The sequence below is a fragment of the Balaenoptera musculus genome, chromosome 8, assembly GCF_009873245.2.
Source record: "Balaenoptera musculus isolate JJ_BM4_2016_0621 chromosome 8, mBalMus1.pri.v3, whole genome shotgun sequence".
Classification (NCBI taxonomy): Eukaryota; Metazoa; Chordata; class Mammalia; order Artiodactyla; family Balaenopteridae; genus Balaenoptera; species Balaenoptera musculus.
Genome location: NC_045792.1, coordinates 95,524,366 through 95,540,930, shown reverse-complemented (window position 1 = coordinate 95,540,930; position 16,565 = coordinate 95,524,366). Strand labels below are relative to the sequence as shown.

Sequence of the window (16,565 nt, the reverse complement as noted above, 5' to 3'; positions counted from 1 at the left end):
AAGTCTCTAAATGCTCCAGTTTTCTTAAACGAGAAAATAAGACAAAAACTGGTGAAATGATTTCCTTCTCCAAGGTCACATAGAGGTGGGGAGTAGGATTCTCACCCCCAAGGAAGTTTTACCTGGATCACCTTTTTCTTGGAATCAGTGGGTTTACATTTTCATGCATCTCAGTTTTGATCTTTTGGACAATAACAGCTGTTGAGTGGCTCTCCGGGAACAATTGTTAATAACTTTTTCCCTAGCTCTCTCTCAAATGATGTTTCCTAAGTGTGAGCTAAGACTCAGCAGGTGGTTGTGGTTGTGTTGACTCTCTGTAGTTTCCTATTAAAGTGGTAGAAGAGACATATCTTTTCTGTTGTCTTGTGTTGCTTGTTCCATGACATTTTAGTTTGGTAAGGCAGCCTTTAGTATTTCTAGAGAGGGTTCAGGTTCAGGCCCTTAGGCCCCCAGATTTCTTGACCCAGAATTTTTTATACCATCAACTCCAAACTTTCTTACCCCCTTTTCTTTCTTTGTCTGATGCAGCCTCCATGAATGTGCTGGTGCAGAACTGCAAGATCTACAATGATGCCAGCTGTGACATTTCTGCGGATGGCCAGCTCCTGGCGGCTTTCATCCCTAGCAGCCAAAGGGGCTTTCCTGATGAAGGCATCCTGGCAGTGTACTCTCTGGCCCCCCATAACCTGGGCGAAATGCTCTACACCAAGCGATTTGGTAAGAGATAGGAAGCCCAAACTAGTGACAAAGGGATGCTGGTACCTTGGCCTGGGCATTCCTAGGTGAGGTACAGCTTAGGTGGGAGTAATGGTCACATACTGCCCCTGCTTCACTGGGGCACGTGTCAGAGGAAGATTGCTTTGTCCTGGCTGGTAGCATTGCAGAAGAATCTCAGAATAAGAGTCCTCCCTACCACGGTGGCATCACCGGCATACTTCTGTTGTTATGGGCAGGAATAAGGGGGAGCTTCGTTCTTGGTCATGGCTTGGGGAAGTGGGCACAGTCACACACTGCAAGGCCGTTTGGCATTGTGTATTAAAAGCCCCCAAAATGTATGTTCTCTTTGATCCAGTAATTTCACTTCTAAGGAAATAATCAGAAAACTATGCAAGATTTATATAGAAGGATGTTCACAGCAGTGTTATTTATCATAGAGAAAAATGTCAAATTGTGAAGAGTTGCTTAAAGCAATAATGGTGCATTAATAAGGCAGAATACCATTTGGCCTTTAAAATGCTCTTATAGAAGACTATTTAATGGTGAAAAATGTTCGTAATGGATGAAGCGGAAAAAGTAGATTTCAAAATAGTATTTACAATATAACAATTTTTTAAATGTGATTCTATGATAATACTGGTTAGCATTTATTAAGTACTTTTTATGTGTCAAACACTGTACTCAATACTTTACATGCCTTCTCATTGTACTCTTCACTACAGTCCTATGAGATTAACCCCAGGATGACCAAACAAAGATGAAGATTAGAGAGAAAGAGAAAAGACTAAGAGGGAAGATTATTTCCTGTAATAGCAAGAACTCTGGGAGATGTCTCTCTGTTTTTCTGTCCCTCAGGTCCCAATGCCATTTCAGTGAGCCTGTCCCCGATGGGGCGATACGTAATGGTGGGCTTGGCCTCACGAAGGATCCTGCTGCACCCCTCCACGGAGCACATGGTGGCCCAGGTCTTCAGGCTGCAACAGGCCCACGGTGGCGAGACCTCCATGAGGGTGAGTGCGTTGCTTGTGGTTTCGCTGTATGGCGGCTCTCCTAGGCCTGGCTGGCAGGGTAATGCAGGACAAGGTTGTGGTCTCCCAGCCAGGACCAGAGATGTCATGCCCATAAGGAGCTAGGAAAGACTCCAGTCCAGACTAGTAATGACCAGCAGGCCGCACTTTTGGAAGCTCTGGACTATTAAAAGGCAGGGGCTTTCTCATACCCTAAATCATGAGCTGGGTGCCCAGAGGCCTGAAAGGATCTTTGCATAAAGACCAAACTGAATACTTCCTTACCCCAACATGAAACCTTTAGTCTGGAGATACACAGAGAACCCAATGAAATATTTATGCTTCTTTTTTAAAAAAAATTTTCAGGACGCAAGCTATAAAAAGAGATAGATAGTATACTATGAAATGTTCTTTTCCTGAGGTTGTAATCACGATGGAGGATAAGGACTTTGGGCAGCTGCTATGCTCTTAACTGTGTCGTCCGTTTCACTAGCAGAGAAATGTTCTATTTAGGACCCTTTCTTGTCTGAAGCCGTCCTTGCTTGTATTGCCATAAAAGCCTTCTGGGCATCCTGGGGTTAGTGGCCTCCTGGACTCAACCAGTCTAGTTTCTGACTGAGATTATTCCCTCATCCCATGGGGGCTCATTTGGCCAGGGTTTTGTCAAGGGGAGTTGAGCATTTGAACACTTCTCTAATTAGATGGTGTTTAAGCTCTGTCTCAATCTAAGAACCTGTGAATTCCCTTAGCACTTTATGCTGTGCCATTTATAGTTTTATGCACTTGTTTATGTGTTGCTTTGTGTTTTCTTTAGCAGTGTGGTGTGTATGTTTAATCCACCCAGTTAGGTTCAGTGTAAGCTCCTTAGGGGCATATCCACCGGGGTCCCTCATTTAGTGCCACACATGTAGATGCTTGTTGAATTCAGCCTGGAATATGAAGCATTTGTTTTAAAGAAAAAACCCTAAAGATCGGACCCATTATATACAAAGCAATAGAAAGTGGGTGGCCAGGTGTGGTGTCTCCAGCCTCTTCTCCCTCCTGTCTCCTACAAGGACCCTCTTTCCAACTCTACTGAGCCACTTTCCAAGCCCCCTGAATTAGTAAGGCTCTCTCTTGCCAGGGTGCCTTTACCTGGAGTGCCCTTTTCTCCCTGAAACCCAACTGCCTGCAAGCTCTTCCCCTTCTATGGAACCTTCCTAAACAGAATTGATCACTCCCTCCTGTGCCACCCCTGTATCTAGTACACTCTCTGTGTTAACACTCATCACACCAAACTGCAGTTATTTATTTCCACATCATTCTCCTCTCTTGGCCCACGAGCTCCTTGAGAGTAGGACCATGTCTGTTTCATCTTTATGAACTCCAAATACCTAATAAGAAACCTCTCATTTAGGAGAAGCTGAATAAATGAAAGAGAATCTCAAAAAAAGCATCCTATTGTTTCTAGGTGGTAACTAGCAGAACCATTGATGGGTGACATCATGTCCCACCATGCCTCTGAAAGGGTAGAAAGAAGGCATTCTCTGCTCTTGACATCACAATCACAGGAAAGTTCTGATTTTTGAATCCATGTGACTAGAAATATTTGACATTGAGTGATTGGGAGAGGACTTTGCGGGAAGTTCATCGATCCTGTTTTCTTACCTAGATAAATGAGGATGGAAGGTGAATTTTAGTTTAAATATTCTTATCTTAAGCAGATTTGGATGGTAAAAGTATCTGGTGTCTGCTTTTCACCACCTAGAATCTTGGCCCTTGCTGTTCTTCTAACCCTTCCTACCTAATTGTGGAATAATGGTTTCTAATCATTAAGAGACAGGATCTGATTTCAGCAACATTAGTGGACATCTCCAGCCTCTTCTGGAAGCGAGGGCTCCTGCCCAACTTTTGGGCACAGCCTGCCAGTCCTCCATCCTAGCAAGGTTCCTCTTTTCTATAAGTAGCCAGAAACATCTGGCTAAAGGCAAACAGCTCCAGGGCGGGAGCCAAGATGCTGTCACATATGGTGCCGGCAGCTCAGGGAATGCAGTTGGAGAAGTCTGCTGTGGAGGATGTAGGGGCTCAGGGCACCTAGCCAGCTGCTGCATGCCTCACGACAAGAGCTACTTCTCAGCACTCCCAGCGGGGGTTTTTTGATTCTCAATAGACCCCGTCTGCCACTTAGGAGAGGGAGCTGAAGTAACTAGAAAGCTCTCATTTGGGAAGCATTTCTCTCACACAAGAGGCAGGATCCGGGCTTCTCAACAAGGTTTTGCTCACCCTGTGTCCACCCAGTCTGACTTTAAACCCCCGTGCTACAGAAAGGTTTCTGGTTTTCCAGGTCTTGGTTGCCCCTTACGTCCAAAGGCACCAAAGCACTCAGCACATGTCCCTGAATTCAGTCACTGGTGGAAGGGAAGACACCAGCTTTTTTGGATAGCTGTGCTGTACCACCGTTTAAGGCAAGAAGTGCATTTTTGTCTGAGAACAGGGAGCGAGGGTTTAATGGGACAGTAGAGCATCTCCCTCTTTGCACAGGTAAGTATAGGTGGCTGTCTCCATCTGTAATGTCAAGCTCTGTCCTGGAAGGAATTTGTGGGTACTGGGCCTGTCCTAGAGCTTTTCTACCCAGAATCCCCCTTCTCTGTGGTGTTACCTCTTGGAATTCACTGTGGTAACATTCAGAGAGGTGAAAGTGTTGGGCCAGCAGACGTTCCCAGGAGAACATCCTCCAGAGCATCGACTTATTTTAATTCCCACTAAGTGACCATCTCTCCCCAAGAGATGATCTCTTATACAATCCCATATGAAAACTCTTGTAAAAATGAATTGCTAATTGCTCTTCGCCTTGGCGTGCTTATTCTAAGCAGTTCTTCAGACCTCTGGATCAGTGCTTCTCAAACTGTGCTTCTTGGACAACCTGCATTAGAATGCATGGGATCCTTGTTAAAATACAGACTCCACTTCAGGCCAAACTCAGAATAAGAATTGGGCAGGAAGGGGACCGGGTATTTGTATTTGTAATACAAGCTTTCCAGATGATTCTGATATGCACTTGAGTTTGAGAACTGCTGTTCTTAATGACTGCTTTCTTCATTTTAGGTTTCTGCCCTCAGCCTCTTCAGCAAGGCAGAGATACAGTCTCAGGTTTACTTCTTATCGTGGTTTTATGTGTGATGCTTTGATTCTTTGCTAATTTTTTTGCAGGCACAGTGGTGTTTGTGTTCTATCTCCTATAAAACTCTTAGCTTTTTGACTGTCCGTGCTTCACCTCCCATTTTTCTCAGCTGTTGTTGCTTTACAGGGTTCTCCCTTGAATATCTCTATGTGCTGAATTCTTTTCTTCCCCATGTTGAGTTTAATGATTATCCTTGTCTCTAGGACCTAGGGTCCTCGGATATTTCCCTTCTCTGTTTACTAAGGCTAGGCTTCGTCTTCCCAATTTTAGTATCATTGGCAAATCAGGAAAAATAAGACTAGGCACATATTTTATCTCCCCCTTCCCTCTGTCGATTCGAGGCTCTTCCAGGCTGAATATGCTACTATCTCTGCCTCAGGGTCTTATGTGCCATCTGATTCCCTCACACTTGAGCCAGTAGGACTTTTTGTTAATTTCTGTTTGGCTTTTAAGTTAGGCATTTAGAGATTGCTGAGCTGAAGTTTTGCTGAATTCTCAAAACACTGAACTGCCTGAGTTCTCTCTCTGCTTTCATTTTCTAATTGGAACAAGGCACAATATTGTAGCAGAAAACTGCAATTAATTTTCTAAAATTATGGCAACTTGCACAATGTAATAACTTTGGTTGTAACCAAGTGAAAGCATAATAACAAAAATATAAAATTACTAATGAAACCAGAAATAGTCATATAGCAAACTGTGCCTCCAGTTTGTAATAAGTGCTGTTTTACCTAGGAATGGGGGCAAACGTCAGCGGTCAAGGTGTGGGTGTAGGTAGGGAGGCAGTGCTGGGGCAGTTTGGGCAGAAGTGATGGACAAGGGACTTGGGTGGGAGAAGAAGCCCTAGGACAGAAAGCAGTTTAGCTCTCCTTTCTCCATGAGACAGCATTGTGCTCTTTAAGGCCAAGCCTCAAACATCAATACTTAAGGGTCAATTTTATTGAAAGCTTTTTCTTTGTGGCTATGCAGTGAAACTGTATTCAAGGGTTGAGCAACTATTACCCAGACAGATTGTTAGTTTGGAGGGGGTGTTGGAAAGAAAGTCTGCCCCTCCCTCCTTCCACCCCTCTCTCTCCCCCCTCTTCTCCCCCCTCTTCCTCTCTTCTCTCCCGCCTCCCCCAACCCCTTCTTGACCCTGAGAGCTCTGCTCTTCAGTAGTGGACAGTCCCCTTGTATACCTTCTCCTTCTAGAGCTCCAGCTCTAAAGATATGCATCCCCCTCATTCTCAATAGGTCCTAGGCAGCAGGAAAGGAAGCAGATTTTTTTTAGACCTACAACCTACTCATATCTAACTGGCCAGTAGTTCTCAATGTGTATTCCCCAGGACTAAGTCAGCATCATCAGAGAACTTAATAGAAATGCAACTTCTCAGCCCTGTCCCAGACCTGCTGAATCAGAAGCTCTGAGGGTAGGGCCCAGCCATCCTTGTTTTACCAAGCCCTCCAGTTGAGTCTGCATGCTGAGTCAAGATTGAGAACCAATCATCAACTGCATGGGGATCCCAGTTAGACCTCACCTGTCAGAATAGCTTTGTTGTTTTCTTTTTTGCTCTCACCTTGTCTCTGGAACCTCATCTGGTTTATTTCTATGGCTCCTTTAACCAGATCTTTCAGATACTTTTAAGAAGTTGAGAAATTGATGAGTACCTCCTGCCCTTAGCATTTCTGGATCATGCTAACATCCTAGTGATGGTACTTTAAAGACTAATGCTGTGGGGCCTTTTCCCCAATTCTAATTAAAATTCTTACCTGCCCACAGTTGACTTTGTTCAGGCTCTTAACTGTGATCCCATTCCTGTTTGCCTACGTGCTATAGAATACAGAGATTCTTAGGCTTAAAAAGTGAGAAGAAATATCTTTATCTTTCTCTCCAGGACCTTCCCCATCTGAAGGTGTAGTTCTTGAGTTCCTTTTTCCAACATTCAACTCACTGTTATCCTTGGATGGAAGATGTCGCCGTGGTACCTATTAATGGATATCTTAGTGTCACCCTGGTTATAAAGAAACATTAGTTGGCTTTCTTTATTTCATACCATTTCATAGCCATCTTCACAGAACAGCCTAGTGATGGCTGATTATTATTATTATAAGTTCATTCAAATGAACCACAGAAAAGGCTTGGTGTCCAGAGTACTCAAATTAGTCATGACTAAATTGTAGCTTAGACCCTGGGTCGGGGTGGGTAGCCAGCAGTGTCAGCACTGACCAGCATTATGTAACTAACGTGCATAGGCTCTTTTGGCTTGTCCTAGCTCCATTCTTCAACATATAATCTTTACTGTGGCTTACTCCTTGCCCTGAATTTAGCCTGTGATCAAATCCAGTCATCAGTACTTCCCTGGATTCTGAAAGTTTGGTTTTCAAAAGTGACCTAGAGGGCTTCCCTGGTGGCGCAGTGGTTAAGAATCCACCTGCCAATACAGGGGACATGGGTTCGAGCCCTGGTTCGGGAAGATCCCACATGCCGCGGAGCAGCTAAGCCTGTGCGCCACAACTACTGAGGCTGTGCTCTAGAGCCCGCGAGCCACAACTACTGAGCCCACGTGCTACAACTTCTGAACCTGCACTCTAGAGCCTGCGAGCCACAACTACTGAGCCCGCGTGCTACAGCTACTGGAGCCCGCGTGCTACAGCTACTGAAGCCCGCGAGCCTGGAGCCCGTGCTCCGCAACAAGAAAAGCCACCGCAATTAGAAGCCCGCGCACCGCAATGAGGAGTAGCCCCCACTCGCTGCAACTAGAGAAAAGCCTGCGCGCAACAACGAAGACCCAATGCAGCCAAAAATAAATCAAAAAAAAAAAAAAAAAAAGTGACCTAGAACTCTAGTTCAATCCAGAGTATTCTCCAGCAATCTAAGGGAACTGAGCTTCTTCTTAATCTTGTCTGGGCTTGGGAGTGGCAAAAACCAAAAATAAAGATATTTTATTTTTGTATCCTGGAAGGGTACTATTTCTTCAAGGGGAGATTGGGATAAAAGAGAGACAGCTTTGTTGTCAGAAATGATTTACTCCTTCCTAAGATTTTGTCCTCATTAATTTTCTTAAAGCTGCTTGTCAGTTGATTAAAAGCTGCTTCCGCTGCAATTATCTTAAAGTTGACTTCTGAGATGTGGTATAAAGCATCTATCCTCGAAAAGTTCCTTTCTTCAGCATGTTGTAGGAAAGGGGGAGGGGGTATGAGAGAAGTCAGGGGTGTCTCTGATGCGATTTGTCAGAGAAGGGAGGGGGCAAAATAAAAAATTAAAAATAACATTAGAGCTACAATCAAAGCCATTAATTTAGGCGAATTTTTCCATGACAGATTCCTCCAACTTTGATGCTTTCTTTCCTTCATGGCTTCTTAGTAGAGCACAATCTATGCTGCATTTTATTCTTTTCACTCAGCAAAATTTTATTGCGCCCCTACCCTGGGCCAAGTACTTTGCTAGGTCTGGGAATACAATGAACAGATTGGATCTGGTCCTTGCTCTCCTGGTGCATACGTGCTGGACACCTGGCTTCTTAATGGGTCTTTTCACTGCTGTATCCCCAGCCTTCACTGTGCTTGGCACACAGGAGGCACTCAGCATTCGTTCTGGGAATGTGTCGCTTTGAAGTCTTGTGTGCTGTGTATTCCCTGCACATACATGAACACACACCCCTACTCACCAGCACCATCAGTGTGCCTAGCACGTGCCTCAGGAAATGGTAATTAAACATAAGTATTAGATATAATTCTTACGAAAATAGAGTGTCTTGCTTATGACCATAGTTCTGCCCAGTATCAGTGAGTTTCTCAGGGTTCCAGTCACAGCACTTAGAAATGGTGAGAGATGCCCAGTGGCTGTTTCAGAAGTGAGAGGCAAAACATTTTGTTTTTTAAGAATTGGTATGAGGGGCTTCCCTGGTGGTGCAGTGGTTGAGAATCCGCCTGCCAATGCAGGTGACACAGGTTCCATCCCTGGTCCGGGAAGATCCCACATGCCGCGGAGCAACTAAGCCCTTGTGCCACAACTACTGAGCCTGTGCTCTAGAGCCCGTGAGCCACAACTACTGAGCCCACGTGCCGCAACTACTGAAGCCTGCGCACCTAGAACCTGTGCTCCACAACGAGAGAAGCCACCGCAATGAGAAGCCTGTGCACTGCAATGAAGAGTAGCCCTCGCTCACCGCAGCTAGAGAAAGCCCGCGCGCAGCAACGAAGACCCAACACAGCCAAAAATAAATAAATTAAATAAATAAATTTATTTAAAAAAAAAAAAAGGAATTGGTAGGAGAACCAACGTTTGCATTTGTAGAAGCTGAAAGTATTTTATTGTAACCCCCGTCCTGAGCTTTCTTCTTTCAAAAAAATATGGATCAAGTAAAGTGTATGAATATATTGAAAGACTCCCTTATCTGAGCTGAATATCTAGAACAACTACTCATTTGGCCATTTCCTTTGAGATTTAGAAAACTGAGGAAGTTCAAGAACTTGTGCTGTGCACAGAGGTGTGGGCGCAGGAGGAAGCAATTATTTTAACTTCTGGGAGTTCCAGGAGCATTGAGTGCCTTGGTATTTGATTTAGCACAGAAGTAGATACCTCAACTGAAGTAATCTCTGTGCTTCAATCCTAATGGCCAGAGATGGACTTTGGAAAGCATCAGGCCGATTGAAAACTAAAATTCTTGTTCTCTGACTGTCCTTGGGATCTCTTTGAGGGGAACAGGTGAATAAGACGAAGTCTGTAGGTCTCAACAAATCACAGGAGATTGGCTGGAAATGACTACAAGGCATCAGGTTATCAGGAACAGAGGAGGGCAACAAGTTCCCAAGAGATAAGAAAAGGAGCTGTTTGCTCTTCTTTTCTGCTGGGGGAGCTTTGGTTTAAACAAGAGTGTTCTAGGCAGATATGTTCCTGTTTCAACTGAACAGAGAGAGAGTAAAGTGACTTGGTATTCCAATTTTTGTTCTTAAATAACCACTTTAAAATCAACATTCTATGAGTTCTAAACTCCAAAGTAGAATATAAAGAAGGCTTAGAGACAGTAAAAGAAATTAAAGTTTCTGAAAAACAATCACATTTTCCTAGGGATGAAGAAACTCCAGTAATTGATGAATCTAAGCAAATCAACCCAAAAGAAAAAAAGGATGACCGTAGTATCCCTCTCCCTGCCTGTTTTGGAATGTGTGCATTTCTTAGCCTGTGACAAGATGTGTAGCCATCCATTTCCAATGAAAAGGTCAGCTGTCTCTTAGCATCTGCTTTCCACTGATTTTTTTCCTCTTTCCAGAGAGTTAGTTCTCCTCTAGTAACCCTCTCTAAAAGCTTAAAGCCTCCCTTGATTCTCATCACGACCCAGAAGGCATTTCTCCTCCTCACAGTTCCTTTCTTCCTCAAAGCCTCTTTGGCTTGCGACTTCTCTCATGGTCCTTCTGGCCTCAGTTTCCAGTTGTCCTCTTCCTTCAACCAGCTTTCATTGTCTTGGTTAAAACAAGGGAGATCTGCCGACCGTACTTGACTTCTTGCCACAGTGGCAAGCTTCCAGCTTTAAGGATAATGAGATTCCCAAATGTAAACAAGAAAACTGCAAAGTTTTTTTCTTTTAGCTTCTTATTTGGGCTGATCTGAGCAATGCAGTTTGCTACTTGGACTAATGGTCTGAGCTTTATTGACATGCGGTAGAAAAGAAAGCATCTTGTTGAGGGCAGCAATACATTTTTCCTCTAAATTTTAAAAGGATGGAGAGGAAGGTTTCCCACTGAGTTCCCCTGGCTACCTCTCGTTCTTTTCCTGTCTATCTTTGAACAAGAAACAAGACCGTTTTAGTTTTGATCTGGGAACTGTTTTCTTTTGTTCCTACTTCCTATTAGAGACTTTGAGGGATAGAGGCAAGTGGTACAAGAGATTGTCTTGGACCCCTGAAGTAGAGGAATTATCTTCTCCCACTCCTTACAAACTGTAAAGATCTTGGTGACCTGACTCATTCCCTATTGACATGCTGAGACTGCACTGACTCTAAAAAAATTTGTTCCTTCTAGCTCATTGATCCCAATTCCCTTCACAGATGTTAGACAGAAATGAGAACAGCCTGCTTGGGGAGGGGGGTTTCTGTCAGCATTTGTCGTCTACCAGGGAATAGCTGCCCCTGAGACAGGTTGAAACCAGGCCTCTGCAAACATGAATCAGCAGCCAGGTTTTGTATCCAGCCCCACAAAGGGACCCCAGAACCTGATAATCCTCCTCCAGTATAATGGAATTTGGTGGTGTAGCTTCACAAGGTGTCACTTTTGTCAGAGACGGGGAGGCATTTTTGGCAGGTCCCCGGCTTTGTCCTTAACATCTGATGGGGAGCTTCTGGGCACCTGACTAGCGTTAAGGAAGGTTTTACTGGAGATATATTTGGAGTGCCTTAAAATAAAGACCAGAGCTTCCTTTACTGTCTCGGATCTTCGTTCTTGTCGCTGATGAACTTCGGGTTTATGGAGCCAGCCCCCACTGAAATCTGGAAGGAGACTCACAGATCACCCAGTCACTGGGTTGGAAAGACTGATGGCTGAAACCATAAATGGTTTGGGAGTAGCCAAGCTATAGCCATCTGTCAGCACTGGGGAACTTGTTGCCCAGTATTCTCTTGTCTCTAGGGCTAATTGTGAGGAATAGTTCCTGTCCGTGAGGTACTTTCAGAGCTGTTAAACTGCGGCCAGAGAAAGGAATGGAAACTACACCTCTGGGTGGTTTTCCAAATGGGCCAGATTCTCATTCCTCTAGGGTCCTTTCGTTCCAGGCATGTGCGAAATAGGAGCAATGGATCAGATGACCTCTCAGAACCTATAAATCAGTGATCCTACCCATCCTGCATCCTCTGTGTCATCTCCTTCCTTCTCACCCCCACGTTAGAGTGTGATAAGTAAGCAAGTGCTTATCAGGAATTCTGGAGGCTACTGATCTTCACGTGGCATTTTCTGGCTTCCTGCCACAAAGCAGGATTTAGCCTAATACCCAAACACTGGAGGAGATGGGCTCTTGGGAGCTGCCCTTTCAACACTGTTTAAGGACTTGGGCAGGGTGGGGAGCTGCCAGAGTCGGAGGACAAATCGATTCCCCATGACTCCTATAGCCATGGAGGTTGTGAATATCTGTGCAGCAAGGTCTAGGGGTCTCAGCCTTTAATTACTTCTCTCCAGTCGCTCTGACCTTGTCTCACCTAAGCTGGGTCACCCATCTACTGGCTTCTTGATGGCTTTGTCCCCAGAGCAAGTTCCTGTACTTAGAAGCAAATTGATAGTATTTGCTTGTTAATCCCTCTGCAACAACAGACTATAAAAGGTAAATTTGTGACGTGTGAGAGGCTTGTTTGCTTCTTTCCTGGTCTGGAACATTTCTAGAAAAGAGTCCTTAGTCTTGTGAGACCGCGGTCAAAACACTCAGCACAACCTCAAAGCATTTGATTTACTAACTGCATTGTCTCCCTTCTTGCAAGACCACTTTCTCTGGCCCTTCTGGCCCATTGCCTGCAATAATGAATCATTATGATTTTAGGGGAGACTCTTGGGAAGCCCATTAGAACTGCCACAGGCGAAAAATAAGGCTCCCCTCCTCCAACCCACTGAAATTAACACACATCCCTTCTGAACTCTGGGTGTATCCCCAGCTTATATTATCTGACCTTTGGGAGAAGAAAAATTTAACAGATTAAGTGATCCCAGCCACAGTTGTCTGATCACAGCCACTTTGTCCTTTTGATTTGTATATCAAGTCATATTTAACCATATAGCCGGTAGGTTGGACAGAAACCATTGATTATCTTCTGGAAAAGTGAAAACCTCTGTGAGAAAGGATGAAGGCACCACACCCATCCCCTGACCTGAAGGAAAAGAGTTGATTAGGTGCAAAGGGAAAAAGACTGGCATTGCCATCTCTGTGGACAGTCAGCCAGTAGTGAGGCCGATGGAGAGGAGTAGCCATGAATTCATTCCAGGCTCCTGCCAGGTATGTACGTGTAAGGAAGGGATTATCCAGAGGTCAGGCAAGCATGTTCTGGATGACTAGTTTAGAAATTCATAAACTCCACTGGGCTCTTTTTCAGTAGTCTCCTCAGACCAAAGATTTAAGGAGCCCTGGTTAATTCTTACATTTGGAGTTGAGTCAGATGGGGCGGGCATAGGAGGTAGGAGGTTCTTAATGCAGCAGCAGCCGTGGGGCAGTCTGTCTTATGCCTCAAACCAGAGCCAGTTCCATATTTGTAACAGACCCATTCGACCTCAGGACCATAACAGGGCCGTTCCAGCAGTGTGCTGTAAGCTGCCCAGGCACCTTTCTCAGCACCACACAGCCAGGGAATTTTTATAACAGGATTCTCTGTGTGTGTGTCATTACATCGAGCACACGTGCCGCTGTCTTCTCTAGTCCAGAGGCTGTCCTGGTAAAGGCCTTTCAGATAGCTACCCAAGGCACATGAACAAGTTCCCAAATGCAGGACTTCTTATCACTTGATTTCTGTAAATGGCATGGACCCTTAGCTCAATATTTACCTTTTTGGGGGAGCAGGGTCTCTCATCAGGATAATCAGAAAAATTATTATTATTATACTGCCATAAATTCATTTTTTAATATTACTTTATAAATCACGCTCTCATTTGTTCTCTCATTTATTTCCCTTCCATCAACCCTTAGGGACAGGTAAAGGCAGATGAAGTTCATCCTTATTTTATAAAAACCTGAAGAGGCTAAAAGAGAAAACATTGTATTGACTAAAACTCCAGTTTATAGATTCTCAGCCTCACGTCCTTTTCATAGGGCCTGATGACGTGTTTTTCTTGTTTGTTTTTTGGGTTTTTTTTAAGCCCCAGATGCAGGTTCATGGTAATAATAACAAGAGTTACATTTATGAGCTTGCACCACGTCAGGCATTTTATATACATCATTTCTTTTAATCTCCCCTATTATTTGAGTATTGGTGCTGTCTCTTTTTAAACTGAGATCCAGAGAAGTTGTTACGCAGTGACACCAGGACTCAAACCCAGATCTTTCTAACTCTTAAATTATGCCCTTCATTCTTCCACTGCCCTGCCCCTGTCTCTGACTAAAGTCGATTCTGGAACATTGTGTAGATCAGTAGCTAGATGTCACCTTCAGCCCAACCTGAGACAAGCTAAGCTGCCCCCTGAGAAAATAGTAGCTTTGGAAAGATGTAGACTAATGAAAGGAGACTCCCTTTGAAAAATGGAACTGATCTGTTTAATGGTGATTTATATAAGCTAGAAAGAAATCATATACCTGTGTGTTCAAGATTCCCTTCTGCCCTGCTTCCTACATCTTATTGCACCTTTTAGATTTCCTTAACAATAGCAGTTTTAACATTGCTTTTAATTAGATGAATTAAGAATGTTCTTTGATGTTATCACCCCCTCCCGCCCCCCTATCACCTTCAGTTCCCCATTGCAGTGAGAGTGCTGTGGTTTCCATGGTAACAGGACTACCAGTGGAGCTTGGCTCTCACTGGTTTGTCTGGTCAGAGGAAAGTTTGGGGCAGTCCTTCCTGGTGTGCTAGGCTCTGCATGGGGCTTTCCAGGGGGTTACCTTAAAAGCGATGAAGTGAGAAATGTTAAAGGCTGTGAGGAGAGCATAGCGAAGCTTCATGCAGAAGGGTCCAAGTATATGCCCCTGGTATTTTCTGACAGTCCTTAGCCCTCACCTGAAGTAAGAGGGTCCCACCCTCCCCTGCGCTTCCCCCAGTTCTCAGATATATTTTAAGAGTCATCCCATTCCCAGTCCAGCCATCTCTTTTCTTCCCTGTGGTTAACTTGCTTTAGGCTATAGGAGGGACTTTGTTCCCCTTGGATTTTGTTATTCTTGGTAACAGACCGTTTCTCCTCCCATTCTCTTTTCTTCCCTCTTTTTCCCTCACCCAGAGAGTTTTCAACGTCCTTTATCCCATGCCTGCTGACCAGCGGAGACATGTCAGCATCAATTCTGCCCGGTGGCTGCCCGAGCCAGGGCTCGGCCTGGCCTATGGTACCAACAAAGGAGACCTGGTGATCTGCCGACCAGAGTGAGTGGCTCAAGGGGCTGGCGGGGTGGGGACTCGGGGGGTCATCCAGGCTGAGGACTGGGGTCATCAGCATTCACCTGTGGATCTGGCCAGTGAGGTGGGGTCTTTTTTTTTTTTTTTTAATTTTATTTATTTTTTTATACAGCAGATTCTTATTAGTTATCCATTTTATACATATTAGTGTATATATGTCAATCCCAATGTCCCAATCCATCACACCACCACCACCACCACCCCCGCCGAGGTGGGGTCTTCTAGATGGGAAATTCGAATCCTGCTAGAGCCTGACGCGTTCTCGGCGTCACTCCTTAAAGTGTCCTTTTCACCTAGGGGGTGGTAAGGTTAGCTCTCCATTCCAAAAATCTTCGAAAGACTGGTATAGTTATCATGTGTTTTTAAATCTAAGGCAGTATTTTTTTTTCTTTGTTTTCCCTCATTCTCTGGTTTCCTAGTGATAGTAAAGTTTCCCTGCAGGCAAAAGCATAGATATCAAAGATTCTTTTCTAAACCCTTTTTGAAAAATTCAACAGGTGGTCTCAGGTTTGTGTAAATGCCATAGACATTAACTTAAGAAACAAAATTGGAAATAGAATATTGTTAAAGCCCTAATTTGTCAAGCTACGGATCTCTGACAGCCTGGCTCTGTGTCCTGCCTGTTTTCCTTTCTGCTTGGGGTTCTGGCTCATAATAGTGAAGGCAGATTGAAAAGCTTAGTTTAGAATAAAAATGATAATTAACTGGTCTTGATTGAAGTAGGGGGTAGGAGGCGACAGGGAACCAAAGCAGCTTTGTCTTAAGTCCTGATGACACCTGCTTCTCCCCTTCCTCTGGCTTTTTGGAGGAGAGAGGTCTGTTCAGGCATCCTTTCACTCAAGACCCTGGGAATCAGCCAGGTCTGTCATCAATCTCTAGACCCAGCCAGGTGGGGAGAGTGAGACTCTGTACTTCAGTGCAGATCAGGCTGACTGCTGCGTGGGCTACCGCGGGGTTCTAGCCGACTAAATGCCACTTCTGCCTCCAGGCCGTCCTAATGTTGTCCTTCACTTGGTGCAGAGTCTTCTCCAAGGGTAGCCTGCAGATCACAGAACACGCACGCTGTGGCTGGTCTGGTAGAGTCTCTGGCTACTGGGAGTGTCCACGTTGCCTTTTGATAGGGCCCTTGGTGATTCTTCCTAAAGTGTGTATTTGGGTCAGTTCTTGTGGCCTGGTGGTGACTGGTGATTGAGCCCTTGTCAGCTGAGCTAGGTCGGTGGCCCAGGAGAAAGAAAACCTGGTTCTGATGACAGCTCTTTTATTCCACCTAGAATTTTTGGAGCCCCTTCCAAAGGGAAGCTGCTGTCTCAGCCGGACCTAGTCAGGCTGCTCTTGGAGCTGGGAGACTGCTTGGTTCTGCCAGCCACACTCTCCTCAGACTCAGTGTCCACAGAGCCCCTTTCACTAGCTCCCGGTGCCTCTCCAGAACACAGCCTGCCTCTTTCACAACTGTGCCACTGTTAACCCAGGCGCTGGATCTGTCCGTTTCTGCCCTCCCCCCGGCCTGTCCATAGTCCCAGGATCAGTCTTCCCTGAACGATTTCTTTTTCCCCAAAGCACATTATCTTACCTCTTCCTCTTTTCTTAGAAATTCATAAGAGGACTCTAATAGGCATCTTTCCCAAAACTGGAAAA

At 44.8% G+C, this 16,565-nt stretch overlaps 1 protein-coding gene across 1 annotated transcript in view; it reads left to right on the top strand.

Moving 5' to 3' along the window:
- Nucleotides 1-16,565, top strand: part of AMBRA1 (autophagy and beclin 1 regulator 1) — a 147,576-nt gene that overhangs the window by 116,596 nt on the left and 14,415 nt on the right. Inside the window, 3 exon segments of the mRNA XM_036859626.1 lie at nt 529-717; nt 1,573-1,727; nt 14,758-14,897. Of these exon segments, the coding sequence (XP_036715521.1) occupies nt 529-717; nt 1,573-1,727; nt 14,758-14,897 (484 nt within the window).